The sequence below is a fragment of the Musca vetustissima genome, unplaced genomic scaffold (assembly GCF_032173495.1).
Source record: "Musca vetustissima isolate MV318-11 ecotype Yass unplaced genomic scaffold, APGP_CSIRO_Mvet_v1 utg14449, whole genome shotgun sequence".
Lineage (NCBI taxonomy): Eukaryota > Metazoa > Arthropoda > Insecta > Diptera > Muscidae > Musca > Musca vetustissima.
The window spans coordinates 387,760-409,980 of NW_026883145.1; the positions used below are offsets into that span (position 1 = coordinate 387,760).

Here is a 22,221-nt window from a genome sequence, read left to right on the forward strand (position 1 = left end):
ATATAACCGTACCCCCATTATGTGGTATTTTGGGGAATGTTGGCACTTTTTTTAAATCGAATTAGCTGTAATTTAATTCACATTGGTTAGAAAAACTACATACCAAAATTGATATATATTGGTCCACTTTTTATGGAAGCAATCATATTACGGTCCTCTGTTTTTAGCTTAACCAGCATTAATTTGATATTTTAAGTTATCTCTGGGAAAAAATCTTCGTACTGAAAACTATTGCGGCCATAGCCGCAATTTTCCACTATAAGTGATATGGCGGGAAATTGAATGGTAAAACACATTCTTGTGGATTAAAGAGGAATTTTCCACCCACCACAAATTTGAATAACATTGTTAATAAAATTTTATTCTCTTGTTTATCTCTTCGACCACAAAATATACTAACCCTATTGTTTAATCTTCTTAAAATGATTTAAATCACATGATGATGATATCAAATTGATTTAGTTTCTTGTGAAATCGTTTCAAAATAACCTAACGAGTTTCTAATCCCATAAAAAACATTTGTTTACGTCAGTCACTCACTTAGATCTATCCATCAATAACAAAAATTATGAATATTTAATTAATCTAAACGCAAAAAGTCGATAAACAAAATAAGAGTTAACAGTAAAAACAAAAAACATGAACACTTTGCCAGCCTCTTTGGCATGATTTAATTGCCATGATCCGTTGTGGGCTGATCGAAATGATCAAACGAGTAAATAAATGGAAATAACAAATTCACGCTAAAAATCACACCTCAACATTAATTAATTACAACACATTTATGACATGCTGCTACAACTATTTTTACAATTCAATTATTTCCCTAAACAAGTATTTTGTAAAATATTGTGATCCACTTTTGTTACCAAATAAGCGATTACGAAATACAGATATTTCGAAATTTTCAAAGATTTATTCCACTGGCTATAGTAGTGATGGTTGTTGATTCGGTCTATATTTTATTTTGTTATTATATTCAATATATCCCATTCAATACCCCATTAATACATAATGTTCGCCTTTTTTGTATTACAGATCCTGCCACCTTAAGCATTTTTGCCACCCGGCCAAATCCCAAAAAGAAACGCAAAAGTCGCACGGCCTTCACAAATCATCAGATCTTTGAATTGGAAAAACGTTTTCTCTATCAGAAGTATTTATCGCCAGCCGATCGTGATGAAATTGCTGCCGGTTTGGGTCTCTCAAATGCTCAGGTTAGTCCAAAAAGTTGATTATCAAATTCCTTCAAATGCAAACAAATCGCTAATGTATGAAAACCCGATCTCATTTTGTATTTCTATTTTATGCTATGGATGTGATGTGATTGCGGCCATTGCAGGTTATTACATGGTTCCAAAATAGACGTGCCAAACTAAAGCGGGACATGGAGGAGCTCAAAAAGGATGTTGAAAGTGTGAAACAATTGTCAGCTCATAAAAGTTTTTTAGAAAATGTTAATGATTTAAGTATTTTAAAGACCCGACCAGTCAGCCGACATCACCACCAGCCGCCTCCCCACTCTCACCAGCATTCGGAAGTCAGGCATTCAGCAGCAGCGTTTACACATGGCAACCTTGGTACATCAGCAGGAACAGCAGCAACAACATCGACGCTCACAGGATCTATCGTCAGTGTGCAACAGCAGCAGCCCAGTACAATGCCAGTACTCCTTCACCCACACCTCCAACCACACATTATCCCAGTCAGGAACACGTGCAATGAAACTGGAGACTCCCAACCCACAACAATTAACGATTCCAATGAAGACACCAGCCATACCGATGCAGGACAACCACAATCATCATCATCACCACCACATCAACCACCAACACGCAGCATCAGCCAAATCAACAACAGTCGAGGCTAAAAAGGATATCAAATTATTGAAATTGTGTACCCTATTACATTATCGTCACCAGGAGAAGCAAAGGAATCCTGGCGTGTAGAAGAAAAATCTGCAGATTTCTAATTTTGCCAAAATGAAGTATTTAATATGAAATTCGATTTGTTTTTGTAATTGAATGTGGCTAGACATGCCCTTACATGCATATGGAAATTATGAATGTTATTACCTTTTAAATGTAATTTGAGAATTATAAAAAAATGTTTACAAACATATGGGTCATTCCGCGTAGAATCGCGTTGTGCAATTGAAGATATGAAGTTTTGATAGAATTTAAAAACAAACAAATATTCATGAAGAGACTTTGAAGTAGACTTGCTATAGGTAAAATAGTTTCCAAAAGTCTCGTAATAAAGATTATTTTCAAACTCCATTTAGATAGGAAAAAAATTCGTCAATAGATAGAAAATTGTTTATTAAACAGAAGATCTCATAAAGATAAAACTGTGTAACAGGATTTTGGGGGTGTGAAAAATTCCTTATGGGAATGAAAGCCTTTGGCGAGTATATTAAAATCTCAGAAGGACAAATTCGCCATAGTAACTCTAAAGTTCATGAAGAAATTTCTTTGCTTGCTTCTGTTGTAGGTTATTTTTTAGATTACCTGTCTCAATCAAATCGAATGGAGTCCTTGTGCATCTTTAAACTAAATGCCACAAGATTGTAACTCTAAATTTTGAGAAACCTCAAAATATTTTTTATTGTAGTTATACACTTTTAGCCGATGTTTGGTAATAAAACCTCATATGAATCAATGATTACTTTTTGGAATGACTCATATATGTCTATACTATTGTAACTCTAATTTCACGATTCCTATTTTTCCATACATTACAATGTAAATATTAATAAAATATTTTTGTTTCTTAAGCTTAACCTTTGACTCCCTCCCTAATAGTCCTTAATTGGTTTTTGTCGTTAATAAACATATGCCAATATTAATATCCATGTATGTATGTATGTCTGTATTATTACATGTCTGATGTCTGAATAGAATTATGTTCCTAATGATGAATCGTATTGAATTACTGTATTATAATCAAATTACCATGACATTACAACATACATATTACAATTATTTCCAACGTGTAATGCTTCTTTTCTCAGTCTTATCCATTCACATATAATTTTACTTATAATATAATAGACATACGAGTATACATATTTATGTGTATTATTCAATTAAATAAGTATATAATTTATTATGTTATATTCTTGTAGCACAAAAAATATAATAAATAAATAGTTAATTAAAAATATATGTACTATATGTATATTAAATTAATATAGCATGTTTTTATATGCCTGGAAAATGGTTTCGAAGTACTGTGCGTAAAGTACTATATACTACTAAATTTAGCACCTTTGATAGTGGGTGACTAGAAAAAACTGAAACTTGAGTCATTATTGCAGTGTATGTTTGTAATAGAAGGTGATAGGGTACTAAAATGTTCCAAACGTTTTAAATCTAACACAGTTTAGTACAATATGCAGTGGATTGAAGCATGGATATATAATAACGAAATTATGTATTTGGATTAGATTATATGACGGGTTTTTAACTTCGTACTATTAACAAGGGGGAAGTTTTAAATAGTTCTATACATAGTAAATTTAATTTAGTTGATGTCCAAATGGAATTTGAATCATGAACTTTGATAGGAGAGTAGCTATTATTGCATAGGGTTGAAATATTTAGTTATATAACTTGGCTGCCTCTAGACAGAACATTTTTCCATAAGCCGCGTCGTCTTGTGCCCAGCTTTTCCAATTTGAAAGACCATGTTTCGAAATGTTTTCCTCCACGTGATCTTTCCATCGAATTTGTGGTCGTCCCTTCTAAGTGAAACTCGAAGGGGCTCGATTTTATATGCCTTTGGAGCTGGGCATCATCATCCATAGCCACCGTAGTCACTACAGCTCGATACGTCTGACGATATCGATGACGAAGAACATATGGTACAACTAATGGTTCATTCGGCGGCGATATTCACCGTCTACACAGATCGGCCCATAGATCTTTCGGCGAAGAGATGCTTCAGCCGCTTGCCCAAGTACCCATGCTTCAGATCCGTACAACAGTACGAGTAGTATCAGCGCCTTGTAGAGTGTGATTTTGATTTGACGAGAGGTGGCCTTGTTTTTGAATTGGTTATTTAGACCATAGTAGCATCAGCTGGCCAACACTATCATTCTCCGTATTTCAAAACTGATGTCATTTGTTTTCTTTATGGCGGTACCGAGGTAGATGAAATATTTGACTACCTCAAAGTTGTAGTTTTCAAGTACAACTGTTGGCCCGAATCTATTGGACGTCTTGCGCGTTGATACCATCAGCTTGGTCTTCTTGCCATTTACTGCCACTAGCACGTTGGTAGACTCCTTCACATTTTGTTCGAAGGTGGCTGTTACCCCTCGTAACTTTCGACGACTTAGATAACATGTGCTGTTTTTTTGTATTGTGCCATTTCTGTTCACCTTTGAATCTCGTAAGATATTTGCCAGCTGGATGTTGGGTATTGAAGCCAGTGAAAGTTATTCTGTATAGCCGTATAAATTTTGCACGAATGCCGAACGCAGACATGGCTTTAAATACCTCTAAGCGGATTGGGATGTCGAATAAATCACCAGGTTTCCTTCTTCACCAAAGCCTCCGGCTTAGTATATTACTCGTTGGTCGGATTTCCAGACTTATTTCTGACTCCCGTACATCTCGATTTGCTCACGCCCAAGTTTTTCTTGTTATTTTTCTTTTATTTATAATACGTTCCTCCTCTTTCCTATTATCCTTTCCGATTTTTTCATTAGATCTCCTAGCAGAATTTTAATTTCATGGTCAGAATATGTCTTTGGTCTGCTCATCTTTGTCTTCCGTCAGAGCATGGGCGCAAATAAGACTGACATAGGAGATCTTCGCTTTTATGCGGATTATAGCAATTCGCTCATCCACTGGAGTGAATCTGGAGACGAGGTCTTTTATTCGCCTGTTAACCATAAATCCGCAGCCACATGTCTCGTTTCATGACAACTATAATATAGTGCGTAATCATATCATATATCGGCTTTGTACTTCTTGACTACACTCGCCAAAGCGAAAACTGTGTCTTTTTGTTCAACATGCGCACATTCCAAGTGTACATTCCAGATCGTGGTTTTTTATAAGTTTTCGGGGGTCTTCAACATTTGTGGGTTTGATTTTCTTTTCCGTTGCTTTTTCATAGTAGGTGGAGTTTTCCGAGGGTCGGCAAGGGTCGGCCTCAAACCATTTTTGATAGTTCTTAAGAGTGAACTCACGGCACATATCAGCTCACTATTTTCACGGGTGTTGAAAGTAGCTACCCCAGTTCACATCGCGGGGAGTGTACACAATTGAGATGAAAGAGGGGCCAAGAAACCTGCGTTTTGCCATGCTAGAGCCAATCAGAGCTGTTGCTAGGTATCAGTCATCTCCTACGCCACCCTATTTAGATTTTAAAATGATATAATATATAATATATATAAATATAAAAAATATTCTAACATGTACTATTCATAGAACACTTATTACTTATTTGGTACGTGTATGTTTACCTTATTGAAATTTGGTATGTGAACCGCTATAGTGTGAGGTTTAGATAGAGCAAAAATCTGTGTGTTTTATAAGGTTGGTTTTAATATTCCGACTAAAAGTGCTGTTTAGTAAATCAGTCCTTAAAGAGTAGATTTATACATGATACCATTTTGGTTGGTTGAACGAAAAGGAGGATTTTATAATGTCGAACCTCACCTAATATTATGCATAGGGGTCTATATTATGGATTAAGTTGAGTTGGTTTAGAAAAGGTTGAGACAATAATTCTATCAGACAGTATTATGTAAAATTGGAAAATATCACTATTTTCAAAAAAAATCATAAACTAAATTGCGGATACTTGCTAGTGTTATAAAATAAATCTATATGGTACTCCTCCGGTCATACACCACCAGACTTTGGTATTTTCTGGTTCAGAATTAATATAATAATATAGTACCACAACAGGTAATACAATCTGTGTAAAATAATTCACCTCTGATCCTCGTAGTAACCAACATAGCTAAGTCACGAACCCTTTATTATATTGTGAACTAGGATAAATCCAATCAGTGAAGATTTTCTTTATGTTTTTACTTAGTTTGTGGTAAAAAAGTGGATTTTCCAAAAAATCATAGGACCGTCATTTTGTTAATTTTGGTGCGAAGTCAATTATCCTTCGTCATACGAGAGCCAGAAAGTGACAACAACACACTTTGGTAACTTATTTTAATTCTTTTTAAAACTTCAAATATATATGTACACAGTTACAAAACTTATCAAGCATTTGTGTTTATTTACCAGCCCATTGAAATTCTTGAAAATTTTAAATCGAGAATCGGGGGTTCCATGTTTTCTAAATGTGATTAAATTAGACCCTCTACCGGCAAACCTGTGTACTACTATTTATTATAGTGCCACCAAGAGATAACTTTTTGGTTGTAGCCTTTGATAGCTCTCCACTGGCATCTATTTATTTTTCATCGAAGACTTTCACCTCCTAGCAGTCTGTAACATGTTATTGTGAATCAACATCTATGTTTCAAAATTGTGAATTGTGGAAGTAATCACTAGATGGAGCCCCACCACTACGAATAGAACTCTTATCCCACTTGTATGTAGATAGTCCGCAAGGAAAATTCAGCTGGAACCTTCAACATGCGGAAAAGATTTTGCGCCTTTATATGGGGAAGATGCCATAAAATGGAATGAATGCATTTAGGACCACCAAAATGTGTTCATTTTGCAGGGGCCTTTTTAGGAGCTATTTTTCAACATGGACTTATTTTGAAAACAATATTTTTTAAATATGTCCTTCCACCTCAAAGAACCATATAAAATCTCCATTTATGCAAAAAATCCATTTCAGGTAGAGGGGAAAATCGTAATATATTTCAAATCTGAGGACTTTGAGCTTTGCACTACCAGTAAAATTTTATTTTTTTATCAAAAGCTGGATTTAAAAAAAGCTCGATATTTGGTTGCCACACCAATTCCATCTGCGAAGCCTTGGCCAAACGGAATGAGATAGACTCATTTCTTAAACGGATTGTGACTGGAGATGAGAAATTGATCACATACGATAACCCTGTGCAAAAACGATCGTGGTCAAAGACCGGTGAAGCACCTTAAAAGGTGGCCAGACCAGGACTAACGGTCAGGAAGGTTCTACTATGCATATAGTGGGACTGGAAGGGGATTATTTATTATGAGTTGCATCCATATGGCCAAAGGCTAAATTCTGATCTCTGGACAGTTAGAATATAGCAACTGACCAGAAACGGCCAGAATTCGCCAACAGGAGAGGTGTCATGTTCCACCAACGCTAGGCCACATACATCTACAGTGACTCGTCAGAAACTTCAGGAGCTTGGTTGAGAAGTTTTAATGGATCATCTTTTTCTTGCATTGCTAAATTTCTTTAATGATAAAAAAATAGTATCTAGGGAGGATTGTGAATATCGACTTCTAGAGTTTTTTTTTTTTTTTTTTTTTTTTGCAAATAGAGAGCAGGATTCCTATGATATAGGCATTATGAAGTTACCTTTAAAATGGCAACACATCATACAATAAATCGGTGCATATTTGGCCCAAAACTGACATTCCGAGAATGTGCCATAAAGTCCTATTGTTCATACAAAAATAATGGATTTCTTTTCCCCAAACCTAATAAATTTTCAAACATTTTGAGTTTCAGAACATAGTGCCAAGCTGTGTAAAAAGAATATGTTCTATGTCCAGAATTTTGCGAGCGTTTATAAACTTGAGAATTATTCCCGATTATATACAAATAGTTGTTGAAATTTTCATGTAAACATTTTGTAAGAAAAATAATTTGAGCTTTACAAACATATTGATGATAAAATTGGAAGATATTAGCTCATCTCGTCATAGCTGTATTTTGGAATTTTGGGTTCGCATTGTGTAGCATATATTCCTTTGAAAAATGGTCAATTTTGGTAAACTATTTAAGGTAGTCCCCTATTTTTTGAATTTTCATTGGGTGTGAAATCTTTTGGGATAGGCTTCTTATAAACGGACAGATGGACATAGCTAAACCGACATAGCATTTTATTTTGATCAAGAATATATGTACTTTTTGAGGTCTCCGACAAATCCTTCAAAATTTTGTAAACGGAAAGAGAATTGTAATATACACTTCACCTTATAATGAAGGGTTTAAAAACATCCAGAATGAATAGGTTCAAATAGTATATATTTTAGAAACTATGTATATATTATTCAACTACAGTCAAACTTCCATAATTCGTGTTAACATTATTCCGACCAATAAACTTCGATTTATGGCGACTTTGAATTATTGAAGTGGAACTTAGTGCTACTGTCACTGCATGTGCTTATGGAAGTTTGACTGCACATGTATTACGTTTTTGCAGTTTACGAATTCTTTAAATTTTTCGGCATCGGTCACCACGGGTACAAGAACGTGAATATATATACAGTACGATAAGGAGCACTAAGGTGAAAATTATAATACTGATATTTATATCGACCCTAATATAATGTATTTACTATTTGATTTAGAATTTGTATATGAGATGCATTTACAACTGAAGGGATATGGAGCATACAAAAACTGAATAAAGGTGATATACGTTTTTATTACAATTACGTATATGTGCATATAAAGAATTTTTATTGTGCTGAAATGCTGATATCACTTGTGGGAAATTCTTCATCTATAATTTTACACAAGTTCGTGTATTTACATATTTTTATTAAATCCTGTCTGTATTGCATGTTTCCTCAATTATTGGGAACAATTAAAATATCATCGTTCACTGTTTCATTCCCAAATTATATCATATCATAATTACTTCTTAATTGTGTCATTATTTCGAAGAAGTCATAGCAGATGAAAACGTTTGAACTGACACAAAGATGATAATGACGCCTAAAGTCAAGTGGCTGCATTCGAATGTTACTCAAGAAGCTCCATTAACACTTTTCAACGTCAACTTAAGCCTAATCGTACAATCGGAGGGTAAGGGAACAGAGGTTATCCTCACTCACTGGATGAGTATGCTGTGAATGGAAATTTAACATAAAGTGGGGAGGGCGAACAATGACCTTTAACACAAAACATTCACCCATACACATGCCATGGGAATATTTTCATAATTGGAACACATTAACAGGCATTTCGAGTAGAATTTCCATTCAATACTGCTTTATTTCATTTCAATTTCCTTGATCCACATTCAAACCCCTTCCCTCCCCCCACAAAACGAAACGAACGACACATTTGACTTGAACAAATAATTGTTTCGTTATGATTTGATTGGTTTCGATCTGATTTGATTTGAATTTTGTTTTGATTTTGTAAATATGTCGAAAAACTTTGTTTCTTTTTCGCCAACCGAGAAAATAAATCATTCGTTCGTTCGCCAAGAATTTGGAATATTCCTCCAATTCATGTTAATCTGCTAAATGATTTCTCAAATGGCCAGTAGTTTTGAAGATGATGATGTTGTTGTTGATGTACTGTTCACCATGTTGATGGGTTTGTGTTGTTGAAAAAATAATCACTTTTTTGTTTTTCCCGCTTTTCATTTGGATTTGTTGAAATATTCCTTAAAATAATATACAAATGCTTTTGACATATCAAGTTGAATGCAATCTGAATGTGAATAAAATTTGATTTGGTGTGCACTTCCAAAAGACTCCGCCACAAATGTATCAGACATTGCGGATTTTGTTGTACCATCAGCCTAATGAGGGTATATATGTATGCTAAGTTTATGTTGATTTTATTTTTAATTTCTACGTTCTAAAAGGAATAACAAAGCAATACTAGATTAATACAAATTAACAGACCCATAACCATGTCTATACTACCTTCTCTTAAAGATTTTATGATACCACTATTGGTTAAGTGTAATGTAGACAACATATTTAAGATTTTTTCTCATTCAGAGGTAATAAGAATTGATGAAATACACTAATAAGCGGATTCCCAACAGAACCTATTTAGTTTGCTCCCAGAATTACAAATACTAAAAATAGCTTAAAACTAACTGAATCTAAAGAAACTTTAATTATGGTGCGTGTTAAATAGATTCTCTCTGACGAAAATGTATGCCCAATAATACCTCGTGGCTTAAAAAATGTTGCTAAAAAATATAAATTTGATTCATTATTTATATACAGTAAAATATTTTTTGTTATGAAATCTTAATTGACATCAAGGATTCTATCAAAATCTTGCAAGAGAGATCAAGATTAATTGTATGTAATTTATTTTGCTATATTTCATATAGGATCAAATTTAATAAATATATTTTCAATTATTTGTAAATTGCGCTATGTAACAAAATCGAGTTAATAGACTGGGAAGGCGGTTGGTAAATTATGGAAATATCAAGCATTATTTTAATAAATTGTCAAATTACTCCACTTAAATACAAAATAATTAATGACAATTTAACTGAACAAATCAATATTTAGCTTGAAACTAGACAAGCATAAACAAGATGGACTATCCAGCCAGGCTGGCAACCCTATACAACATAAGATGGCAATGAATTATTAACACACGAATGACAATTAAGAACCGATCATTAGCTTTACAAATTATAACCCCCATAGAAATGTACGACAGAATCTTTGCAGCAACTCCAAAATCTTTGCAACTTTAATCTGTTATTGTTACTGCAATAATCGCTTACATTCAAACAAGCCACAAACAACAATAAAAATGTTTTTTTTCTACCCCAACAATTTCCATAATAAAAAACCATTTAAATTCATTCACCTATCATTCACTCCCCTCATAATATGCATATATAGTACACACATACATATGTATGCATGTACGTGTGATGGTGTTTGAAGAACAATAAAATAAGAAGACATCAAATTAAACAAATATTGGGGTTACGGATGGGGTTATTACACATGGATGATGTGTGGACCACCCACATGCCACACCGAAAAATAAGTCCATCATCAGAGAGTCCATATGTTGATGCCACAAGAAAACCGGCGAGGGGAGAAAAAGTAAGTCATCGCCAGAAGAACATAAATTAAACGTAGACGTACTCGTTCGTCATACATAAATAATGGCAAACCACAAACACCTGATGGAATCCACTGGTTGTGCCATTTCGGATGATTATAATAATGTTCACGACGGCATTCTATCGTAAAACAAAACTGGAAGCATAACAACGACCGACAACAACAAATTAAACATCAAATATTGCGCAGCATAATTAAGTTCCAAAGAATTTTAAAAGGAAAGCAACAACAACAACAACACCGAAGACATATACAATATCATTGACAGAATTGTTTATCTAACCAATTATATGTGGCCCATGTTTACTACTTATTGTGTCGTGTTGGAATGCCGCCGTCTAAGGACATATGTGAGTGAGTGTGTGGCTCTCTAAGGAGGGTTGAGTATGAGTGTAAACTCAAATGAGTGCTAATGAAAGAGTGAGTATTTTCTTTTCTAAATGAGTAGTGGTGGTAATAAAATGAGTAGTAGATGGTAATAAAACTCAAAGTAAACCAGAAAGCAAATAGTATAGTTTTATATACAAATAGCCTCTTACGGAATGGAAATTCGGTCAAATAAAACTACCAAAATTTTTAAAATTTTATACATTAGGCAATTTTATTGTTAGTTTAGAAGAGTTGTAACACCTTGTACGGGGATATTTCATGTGCATATTTTGTTGGTGAATATGAATATTCCCTAAGTCGGTTGCTACGTGGTCACGAACTGTAAGATTGATTTAATTGAGTATTATTATTACTTTTTTGAAATGTTTGTATTCACTTTTAAAAAATAAAATCATCAGTTCATACCGATCAACAATTTGTAGTAACAGTAAAATATATCTACTTAAGAGTTCAACAGAATTGTTGGGAGGGTCATTTGCATATAACCAAGAACAAAGGAGCTATTGCAGCAGATCTAGTAACCCAGAAATCTTTTATTTTTGAAGAAATCCGAAAGCCAATCCGACGTTCTCGAAAGCTCATATTAATTGGAATCCGACTCAGCGATAAAAAAAAATAAAATATTAAAGGCTCAGACACGAAAAAATTACCATGAGGAGGCCATAAAATGAAAGGCTCATGTCTCTGTATTTTAAGGGTACTGGGAAGCATGGAGGTAGGTCAATAATCGTATTGAGCTATTTTTCGTGTTATGGAGTTCGATCTATTCACGCGATTTATGATGTAATGGATCGGATTGTTTATACAAATGTGTTGAAAACAGTTCCCTTAGCTGAAGAAAATATACAGTTTGCTTGGATGTTTCAGCATGATAATGACCCCAAATATACACCGAAACATGTCAATGGTTTGGTTGCATTTGCAAAAAATTAGGGTTTTATAATGGACATCACAATCATCAGATCTTCGTCATATAGAAAAATCTTTGGAATATCTAACTAACAAAAATAATCTCTTCCCAAAGGATTAGGATGCGAAGAATAGTATATAGGAATAGGATCACATTGGACGTATTATAAATTCAATGCCTCGTAGGTGTGCTGCCGCAATAAAAAAATATTTAAAAGAAAACGTTTTGACCATGAAAAAATTGGGTCAATTTAGTTTTCCATAGATTGTTTTTTATTACAAAATACATTTTGTGTTTATTAAACTTTTGTTTTTAAATTCAGTGTGGCATTTGTTTGTAGGGCTTTTTAAAAGTGAATAAATTACTTATTTATTTCTGAAAAAGGCTCACGAAAAGGCTGAAAAAAAGTTCATACAATTGTTTAGTTTTGGCCAACAGTGTTTATAAATGATAGACATGCCTGTCCGTCCGTCTGTATACTCTCGACTACGCTTGTAATAAGAAAGAGCTGACATTTTATGACCACTCTCATGATGTTTGGTATTGAAAATGGGATATATCGGTCCACTTATTTTGGTGGCTCCCATATGACGATGCCTTGAGAGTTATGGGTACGTTTTTCATCCTGATCAGGTGTAATGTAGTATTTTGGGTTTACACAGCGTAGACATTTTTCTTATTAGAAAATATCAATATTGGACCACTTCTTTAGGATAACCTCCATATATGGATTTTGGAGAGTATGCAGTTTTAAAACAAACTGACTCTTATTTTTTTATTTTGGATTCCCATTGAGTAGAAAAATTTCCAACAATTAATTATGAATACTGGCACATTTAATTAATCCGCTATTTAGGGAGTTTGCGCTGGTTTTTCTACAGAATTGACTCTAAGATAAATTTTTGTGATTATCATGTGGTAAAAAATGTTCGTAGCGGAAATTTGTAATATCAGTTGGTGTCATACAACCGCAATGACATATTTTTCTTGCCAATATGGCTGAAACTGGTATAAAGGGTACATAAAGGCAGACATACATATATCAAAAAAAAAACATTTTTATATAAAAATTGTCTAGGTCCAAGCTTTGATACACTCGCCGCAGTTCCTACATTTTCGATATTATTAGGTTTCTAATCGAATTTTATTATTTGGCACATTGGATTCCTGATTAATAAAAAACTAATTTCCAGATATTATTTAGGTCAACGATTAAAAATAGAATTTTAATTTTCGGTATGTTGAAGTTCCTACCCCAGTAGGCCTATTCTGTAACTTTTTACCGACATTGTTTATTTTACAACAATTTCATTTGTTTGTTTTTACAATAACAAAAGAAAATTAAACAATATCGAATGTTGTTAAAAGTTACAGAATAAACCTACAGTTTTCTAACCTATGTGTCTGTAATTTGGAACATTATTAGTTTACTTATTTTATTTTTAGTTTACTTATAGGTCTTCAAATAAATATATGTCAATTTAAATTTAACAAATTATACCCTACACCATGAAGTTCGACTTTTAAATACGTGAAATAGCCGCTATAGAGGATCTATGGGGACTATATTAAGTCAAGAATTTTCAAAATAATTGCTATTTTATGAGAACTTTGTGAAAAAATGAACATATATTGCAAATATTTATATACAATTTTCTCAGCTTCCACCTATTACTTACTTACCTTCAAGGACACCGAAAAAAATTTCCTAATTATTTTATAAATACCACTGCTGCACATAATTAGCCCTATCTAGGCCACCCAGTTACAAGTTTTGAATATGTTTAACACTTTTCCTAAAAAATGAAAGCAAAAAATCCTCGTAATGCGATATTAAGTGAACACACGGACAGCGCACAATTGTGCGCCAACTAATTTGAAAAACACAAAAATAAATAAAAAATAAATTGATGGTGGATCTCCAACAACCAAAGGGGATCAGAGTACACCAAAAGTGCCGCTCATCATTGCCGCATCAAAGTCAAATCGAAAACAAATAAAAAATCGTCCTCCCCTCATTAGCCCAACAACAAAATGCAGTCAAAGCAAACAAACCCTTGCCTTGGAAGAGGAACAGTAAAGAAAACTCCTTCGACGAAGATTCATCTTGTCTGGTGGATAAACAATGAAAATGCAAATCAAAGATAAACATTTAATGGGTGAAGTAGAAGAAAAAAGGATTTGTTGCCTAGCTACCGCCAAGGGCCCAAGAACATGTGTCGTCGTCGTCCTGATTTTGTTATGTTTTAGTTTATGACAATTTTATGACTCTATTTAAGAAGTCTTAGGCGGTGGAATATTTGTTGGATAAATGAGTGTTGAACCACTGCAAGTACGTTTTTAGGTATTTTCTAATTTTAAATGTACGAAACGATAAAGGGTAGCAACGAAACAAAAAACTAATTTTAACATTGTTTACATAGTTAAAATCAATTTCCAATATTTTTGGTATTGTTTTCCTCTCCTGTGTTGTTTTGAGTAAAACCACTACTAAAATCCAAGTAAAAGCCATTTTAAAATAAAAGTATCCACAAACAATGGAAATGTGGTTGGAAGTGTTTTTCCATTTTACTTTTCCGTGTGACTGTCTATTTGTTTAAATCATTTTAAATGTCAATTGTTTTTAAGCGCCCTAAATTTGTCAAATAGCAAAGAAATTGTTGTTAGTTCGAGTAAGCGCCATAAATTCGAACAATTTTCTAATTTCCATGTCCCGTGGAGCAGAAATAAACTAATAAAACAAATAAATCTAGCTACGTTTACATGTAAACAGATGCTGCTGCTTGCTCCCTCTAATGCTTCTAAGTGAATATTGTGAATGCCTGCGTGCCAAACACGCGGCTCACAAAAACATACAAACACTCGCGCTACATAAATGGCAATTGTAGCTTTTTATATGTTTGTCTAGCGAAAAAGAAAACAATCGGCGATAATCAGGGTGTACAGATAAGCCTTGGATAATGCATTTTTTAATAGGGAAATAGGAATAGACTAAAGGATCCAGCACAGATAAAATTAAATACCAAAATACAGGCACTTACAATAGAAATCTGGGTTACGAACTTCAAAATACCTTGAAAATAATGAAAATAGACCGGACCGGATTATATGGGGAGTACGTCAAAACATACACACTGGGGAATCCACCCCTTAGGATTATTCTATAGACAATTTTAAGCAACTTTCCATTACTACCTACGTCATGCAATCCAATGGAAATCTTACTACCCAATTTTAAAATCTCCAAATTCCAAATTTCCTAACTTTATCGGTTCATCCAAATTCAGACTGTACCAAATATAGTACAATTTAGCACTTTTCGTATTCATAAGTACAGATATCCAAAAATACATACATATCCCAATCCTACACTCCGAAGGATTTATATTAATTTCAAATTTCAGGATTCCAGCTCCATCCGTTCCTCCAAATTCAAATTTTATCAAATTTAGTACCGCTTAGTACTTTTCGTGTACGTGACTAAACACTTTCAAAAGCATCGACCCTACTTCTCAACCTTGATTCGCATTACAAATTACAAATTTCAGATTTTTAGCTCTATCCGTTCACATGCTACGAAATTGTAATACATTTAGCATATTTTAGTACTTTTCGGATACTTATAGTTTGAATTCCCAAATACCCTTTGGTACATCTATCCTACACTCCACCAATGAACCTCAATCCAAAATTCAGAGTTCTAACTTCATCGGTTCGCCAAACACAAATATAACCATATTTAGTTATTTTTAATACTTTTCGTGCCGTTCTAGGACGAGTTCCCGAAAACCCAACATTATCTGACACTTTTGGACTAAGAGTGACCCTCATCCAAAACATTAAGATTCTACCTTCAGCGCTTTCGTCTGGGCATTGATGAATCATTAAGTCAGTCAGTTTGTCAATAACTTTACTCTTTTATTAGTATAAATATATATTTCTAAAATAAGAGCATTCATTTCTTCACATTTTTTTCTATTGGTTCCAAAAACTTTTCATTTTCCATTCTAAGAGTACTAACTGTACACAGTTTACAAAATATTATTTATTCAGATGTGTAGCGGAAAATCTGTTTACTCTATAACCCATTGACATTTTGAACAAATAAACGAATTCTATGGCGATTGACATTTGCAGTCTCAAAAATATTCCAACATTTATTTTTGCTGCCTAAGTCGTCTGCTTGTAGGACCTAGGCTATAGAAAAAGCAAAACAAAAATCTTCTACTCAGACACAGAAGTGATCCAATTACAGCTATTAAAAGGGGGAATGTAATTGTAACCAAAAATTGTTACTCTTTTTGTTTCTTTGTTTACATTTGGGAGGTCCACTGTTTTGCCACTGTAACCAAAAACGACAATTTTAGTCAACTTGAAATGACGCCTCAATACTCTTGTAATTGTCATGTCCCGACTACCACCGGTGGCTCCTAGTAGTTCGGCAATTTGTATTTAACTCCAAACTACAGTTTAAATGAGGGGCAGTTTGTTTATATGTATGTATGTTTATTTTATAAACAAACAAATGCCTCCGGCACTAGCCATACGATGTGTCGGATTGTGTTAAAATTGTCACCAGTGTGTTGCTATTAATGTCCTGTTTTTTCTTTGTTTGTTACAAATTGATTTCTAAACATTCACTTCACACAGACAGTCGCGGCCACTCGACAATGTCGTCACCACATAGTGTGTTGAAGTGAATGATGCGGTATGTGTCGGTATGTCGCAGGACATGTCGTTTTTTGACATTGCGGCATTTAACTGGTATATTGTGGTCTTTGGTTTTGTAAACTGGTTTGCATGGGTGGTCCGAAAATCGTGCTGTTTTTACACTGTATTTTGAAAGTTCCGGTCAATTTTCAAGAGTTTCCGAGTTATAAAATGGGAATATTGGTATGCCACACCAAATGAAGAAAACACGAATATTATTCCAATATTTTTATAATTGCAAACTAACTTTTACTAAATGAAATCCAACGAAACAAAAGTACATAACTGCTGACGAATTGTGGGTCTAGATCACTTCGTTCATTGACCGAACAGGGGAGTTCAATGAATGATGAAACAAAAGGAAATATAGAATTTAATGATTTATTTCATTTTGCGGAGCGATCAGGAAAAATTAAACTCCTTCATGGAGGAGATTGTCTAACATTATTATGCATTACTAAAATTGAAAATGGGATATATTGGTCCACACTTTTTGGTATTTTGAAGGTTTATCCACATTTTCTAATCGAAGGTGATCTAAATTCTCTTTCCGAGTTTATGAAAGGTGAAAAATCATTGTGACTGGTAATTTATAATGTATGTCAACGGTTTGTCCTTATTCTCAAGCTGTATAGACCACATGTAATGGTCACGATCGATTTAAGGCATTTTGAATACCCACTACAGGGAATCTACCTAATGACAAGTACAAACATCGTTAAGCTATATTAGAAAAAATTATTACTTCACAGGTCCAGAGTTGTTTGTTAAAGTTGTTTTCTTAAAAATATATATTTTTTTCAAGGACTAGTTTAAAAATTATGATTTCCAATAGAGAAGGTTGTTTTGTTCCTTGAAAACATTTTTTGCAAGGACCATAATTTTATAATTTAGTATGTTTTTCTTAATCTTGAAAATATGTTTTTTTCCAAAGACTAGGGTTAAGCATGGACCCGAGAAGTTGATAGAATATCCAAGAGGAGTGGTTGACCTTTAAATTTATCCCAATTATATATTCGTATGTACTCGGATGTGGAAGTTATACTTAAATATTTACAGGTGCTTACGTATTTAGATATTATTTTGGAACCCATTACCACACTAGAGGGCGGAAATATAGCGCTGATCGCTTTGAAAATGTCCATGAGGATCCAGGTATGAAATTGAGATGAAATGGACTGAAAACTTAATTTTGGAGTCGATATATAGGCCACAAATGAAAGCCGAACATCACAACACAACCCACGGCGAAGGAAATCTGGACAAGTAATCTGAATGTTAGTAATATTCGGAAAATATGTCAGTGTAAGAAAGAGGTGCTGCTGACCTACAGTCGGTCAAGAGGGTACAAATATCACGAAATATTGCCCAGGCTCGGAATAAAGATCTTCAGAAAGTTGGAACTCCGTGGTAGTTGCGTAGGGTATCGTATGGTCGGCCACGTCCGACTATACTGCTGCGTTCACTGGATTTTATTTATTATTTTAAATGCATTATAATTAATGAATTAAATAATACTGCTTAAAAAATGAAAATTTGATAAAATTAAGGTTAACAAAAATAATGAGGATTTTATTCAATGTATATTTCAGGCCGGGGACATTTCAGTCGTTCTCAGACATTTTAATTCTAATTCACAAAAAAAAAAACGATATGAAATTCTTCGAGCAGTTACAATATAATATTAACAAATTCTTCTTCGTCCATCCAACCATTGCCGACTGAAATGTGACACCAAACAATGTTGTGTCTTGTAATTATGAAAACATTGGCACCTCGACAACGCCCACAAGTGGACATCATCTAGTCTAGACACTTATTGGTGGTCCTGGCCGCAATTGCACTTGACATGCGTACATTACACCCAAACACACACACACACACGAAAATTGTGTTAAGTGTTATGTTTTGACAACAATTGTGACCAAAGGACACATAGGTCCTTCAAAGTGACCTAATTGTCGCCACTGAATTCTGTCTATCTGAGACCACACAAATAGGCTAATTGAACTCTATTGAATGAATTTGACTCATTCATCTAACCTTCCTTTCGTCCGGCCGTTTATCCGCCCATCCGTTCAACTCAATCTCCAGTAATGAGGTGCGGTTAATGTTGTGGATTTGAAATAACAAATTTGTCGATACTAAAACTTTGATATGTTTGTTCAATGATTTTGGGTAATATTTATTTGTTCAAGACAAGTTTTTTATAACTTGACTATGCCAATGAATCCACAAAAAAAGATATTTAGTGCTTGCTATTGTTGTTTTATTGGTAGTTCGGAATCGATTAATCAAATATACAAATACGAGCGGAGATTATTAGGTTGAAGAATAAGATAATTACAATACATAGCAAACATGGAATTGAACAAAAATATTTGTCTCGGTTTGTAGAGTTGAATGACTAGATCTATATAAATATATTTCAAACTCAAACGGGACCAGGTGAAATGATCGATGTAAGGAATGTGAAATAAAGGAATGGTCGTTTTTCGGCACTTTTTGATACTGTCGTTTCAACCGATACCTTGTTTTCGTTACACACGATTTTGGCTTTATGTATACACCCCTATACCTCCCCTCCCAATTTAAATGTATCATTTAATTAATGCCATTACACACGTATGATGACCATGTGTGTCTGTGTTTATTAGAATAATGATACTCGCTGTGGTGTAGCCTGTTTTTATTTGTTGTGCAAGTATCTTTAGCTTTTTTGTTCTTCATGCACATCCACATCATTCAGTCGTCTGAGGTGGTGGTTTCCCTCACAATGAAGAATATCATGAAAATAACAAAAACAAACTAACTTTTACTACCACTGGATGTCTGAAATTTCCACCACTATCGTCAACAATAACAACAACTACACCACCACCACCCAACAACTCACGGACCACCCACATTGTTTGTTTGCGATGGCTTTTGGCTTCTTTATGCTCTGTTGTATCTGCACTTTTCATTGGAGCTTTAACAAATTGCTATGAAATGGTTGAGCCAAAACGCAAAATAACAACACCATCAAACACTGGTCTACATAATATTTATTTGTGAACCAGATATGATTGACGATCGAACAACTCATAAGCTAGAAATTTGGGAGTTTTTATTACATTTCATTTATTTATTTTTTCTTTTTGAAAATTTGTGTTGACTGGTGTAATCAAGGCAACCATTTAATTAACACAAAATGAAAACCGAATATAAACGTTTTAATTTTCCATTTTGATAAACAAATGAAAAAACAACAACAAAAACCAATGATTTTCTTGCGAATGAATAAAAATGAAAAATGCTGAAGAGTACAACAAATTTCGAAATTCAATGATTATTTTTCTTTAAATTAAAAACAAAAATGATGCGTTTGTGTGCTGTGCAAATGATGCTTTAGTATTGAAAATTATTATAATGTGGGGGTGGTATTGTTTTTTTTAATGAAAGGGGAGGGGCAATAAATGTATGGTTTCCGCTTCAATAGTAATTTTGGACATTTTTTTTATTAAATCAAAATTATAAAATGAAATGTGAATTTTAATAAAATAATATCCCTTCTCAAAAGTAAAAAATCTGTGAGCGCATTTCATCCGACCCTAAAATCCTTGCGCCTGTTTACAGCTATGTGAATATTTTTTGTCTTGGTTGTATTATTATTTCGGATATTGACAGCTTAAGGAAATTATTTATGAGATTTAATGTTTACAATCTAAACTCAGCATTTGGTTTAGTCTTGCTTCTGTTAGTACCTTTGATTCTTTGAAAATGTTCTTTTATACCAAGGTCAAAGCAACCTTTCCCATTAATCAATCAATTATGAAATGAGTTATACCACAGACGTATGTCAGATACAAATACCTGTAAGAGGTTTGGTATTGCAAATGAGATATATCTGTCCAGGTTTTGGTACATAACGTTACTCATATTTTCGGTATTGGCCGCATTTTCCCATCGAAGTTGCTGAAATTGGTGGATGAGAACCTTGTTTGCAGAAAACTTTTGATATAGGTTTTGATATATTTATAGCCTCCGAATTAAGGTCCCTGTAATTTGAAGGTCGTTGCCGCGAAGGGGCTGTAATTTTATATTTCGGATTCCTAAAAAGTTTCTTCCCAGAAATGTTTTAATATGATCTGACTATGCTCTATATAAAGGTCTCGCACCATGCTCGGTATTTTGTATGCTTTGGCTATGTTTTACATACAGTGAGTCACAGTCTAAAGTATATTTTATAATTAATGGAATAAAATAAAAAATAAACATTATCGACCGATGTGGAATTTGATAAAATTTAAATATGCTCCCCAATCCCGACAGCGCTCATACAGCCCCATGCCATTATAGAGTCTCCTCCGTGATTTACGGTCGAAATTGTGTGCTTAGGGTTCACAGTATTTTTCGTCTTGTGTCATACCTTACTTGGTCCACCCGACTCAAACAAGTTAAATTTGCCTTCATCAGCAAAAAATAACAGAATGCACACATATGGAAAAAACCTTTTTTTATTCCTGGACGAACTCCAATTGAATTTTTCGGGTTTTGTGGTTTATGAATGCCTTTTTCAGTGCAACTCTACCATTAAGAGCAAGCTTACGCAAAATTCTTCGAATTGTTTCTGGGTTACATATCTTTTCCAAATATTTATCTGCGATTTCAGCAAGTTTATATGCTCTTAACTTTGGATTGTCGGAGCAACCACTTTTCCTCTTTTATATGGAATATTTTTATCTCGCTGGTTTTCGGCTTGTTGCAAATTTGTGCCTCAACTCTAGGTTTTGAGCCTCAATATATATTTTCCACATATTGACAGCATTGAGTATTTTCTCCATTTTCCGTTGAGATTTTCCTAGTTCAGCATGGTGAAGAACTAATTTTGTCTCGGCAATCGGTGTGTGGCCTCTTATAGTCTCAAATTCTCACTGTGAAATTTTGGCAGAGGACGAACCTATTGGACCTATTGAAATTAGAGGGAATCGGTTCAGATTTAGATATAAGCTAAATTCGTTCTTAGGCTCTTTCGATTCAGACAAATTTTTCTATAGCGTACCCCATTGAGTATAGAGTGACGTATAATATGTTTTGTTTAAAATTTTTCAGATTTATATATAGTTCCTTTTCACCAAATACCAAACGTTTGTTCGAATAAGACGATGCAGCGTACTAAACAACGTGTAGAATGACATGTCAAGTTTACCACAAACTGGTTCATATTTATAT

General features: G+C 33.9%; 1 protein-coding gene across 1 annotated transcript in view; it reads left to right on the top strand.

The window, feature by feature from the left end:
• Nucleotides 1-1,870, top strand: part of LOC133329903 (retinal homeobox protein Rx) — a 69,375-nt gene extending 67,505 nt beyond the window's left edge. The window contains exons 2-3 of the mRNA XM_061538362.1: nucleotides 1,039-1,217; nucleotides 1,343-1,870. Of these exons, the coding sequence (XP_061394346.1) occupies nucleotides 1,039-1,217; nucleotides 1,343-1,870 (707 nt within the window). The remainder of the gene's footprint in view (nucleotides 1-1,038; nucleotides 1,218-1,342) is intronic.
• The last annotated feature ends 20,351 nt before the right edge of the window (nucleotides 1,871-22,221 follow it).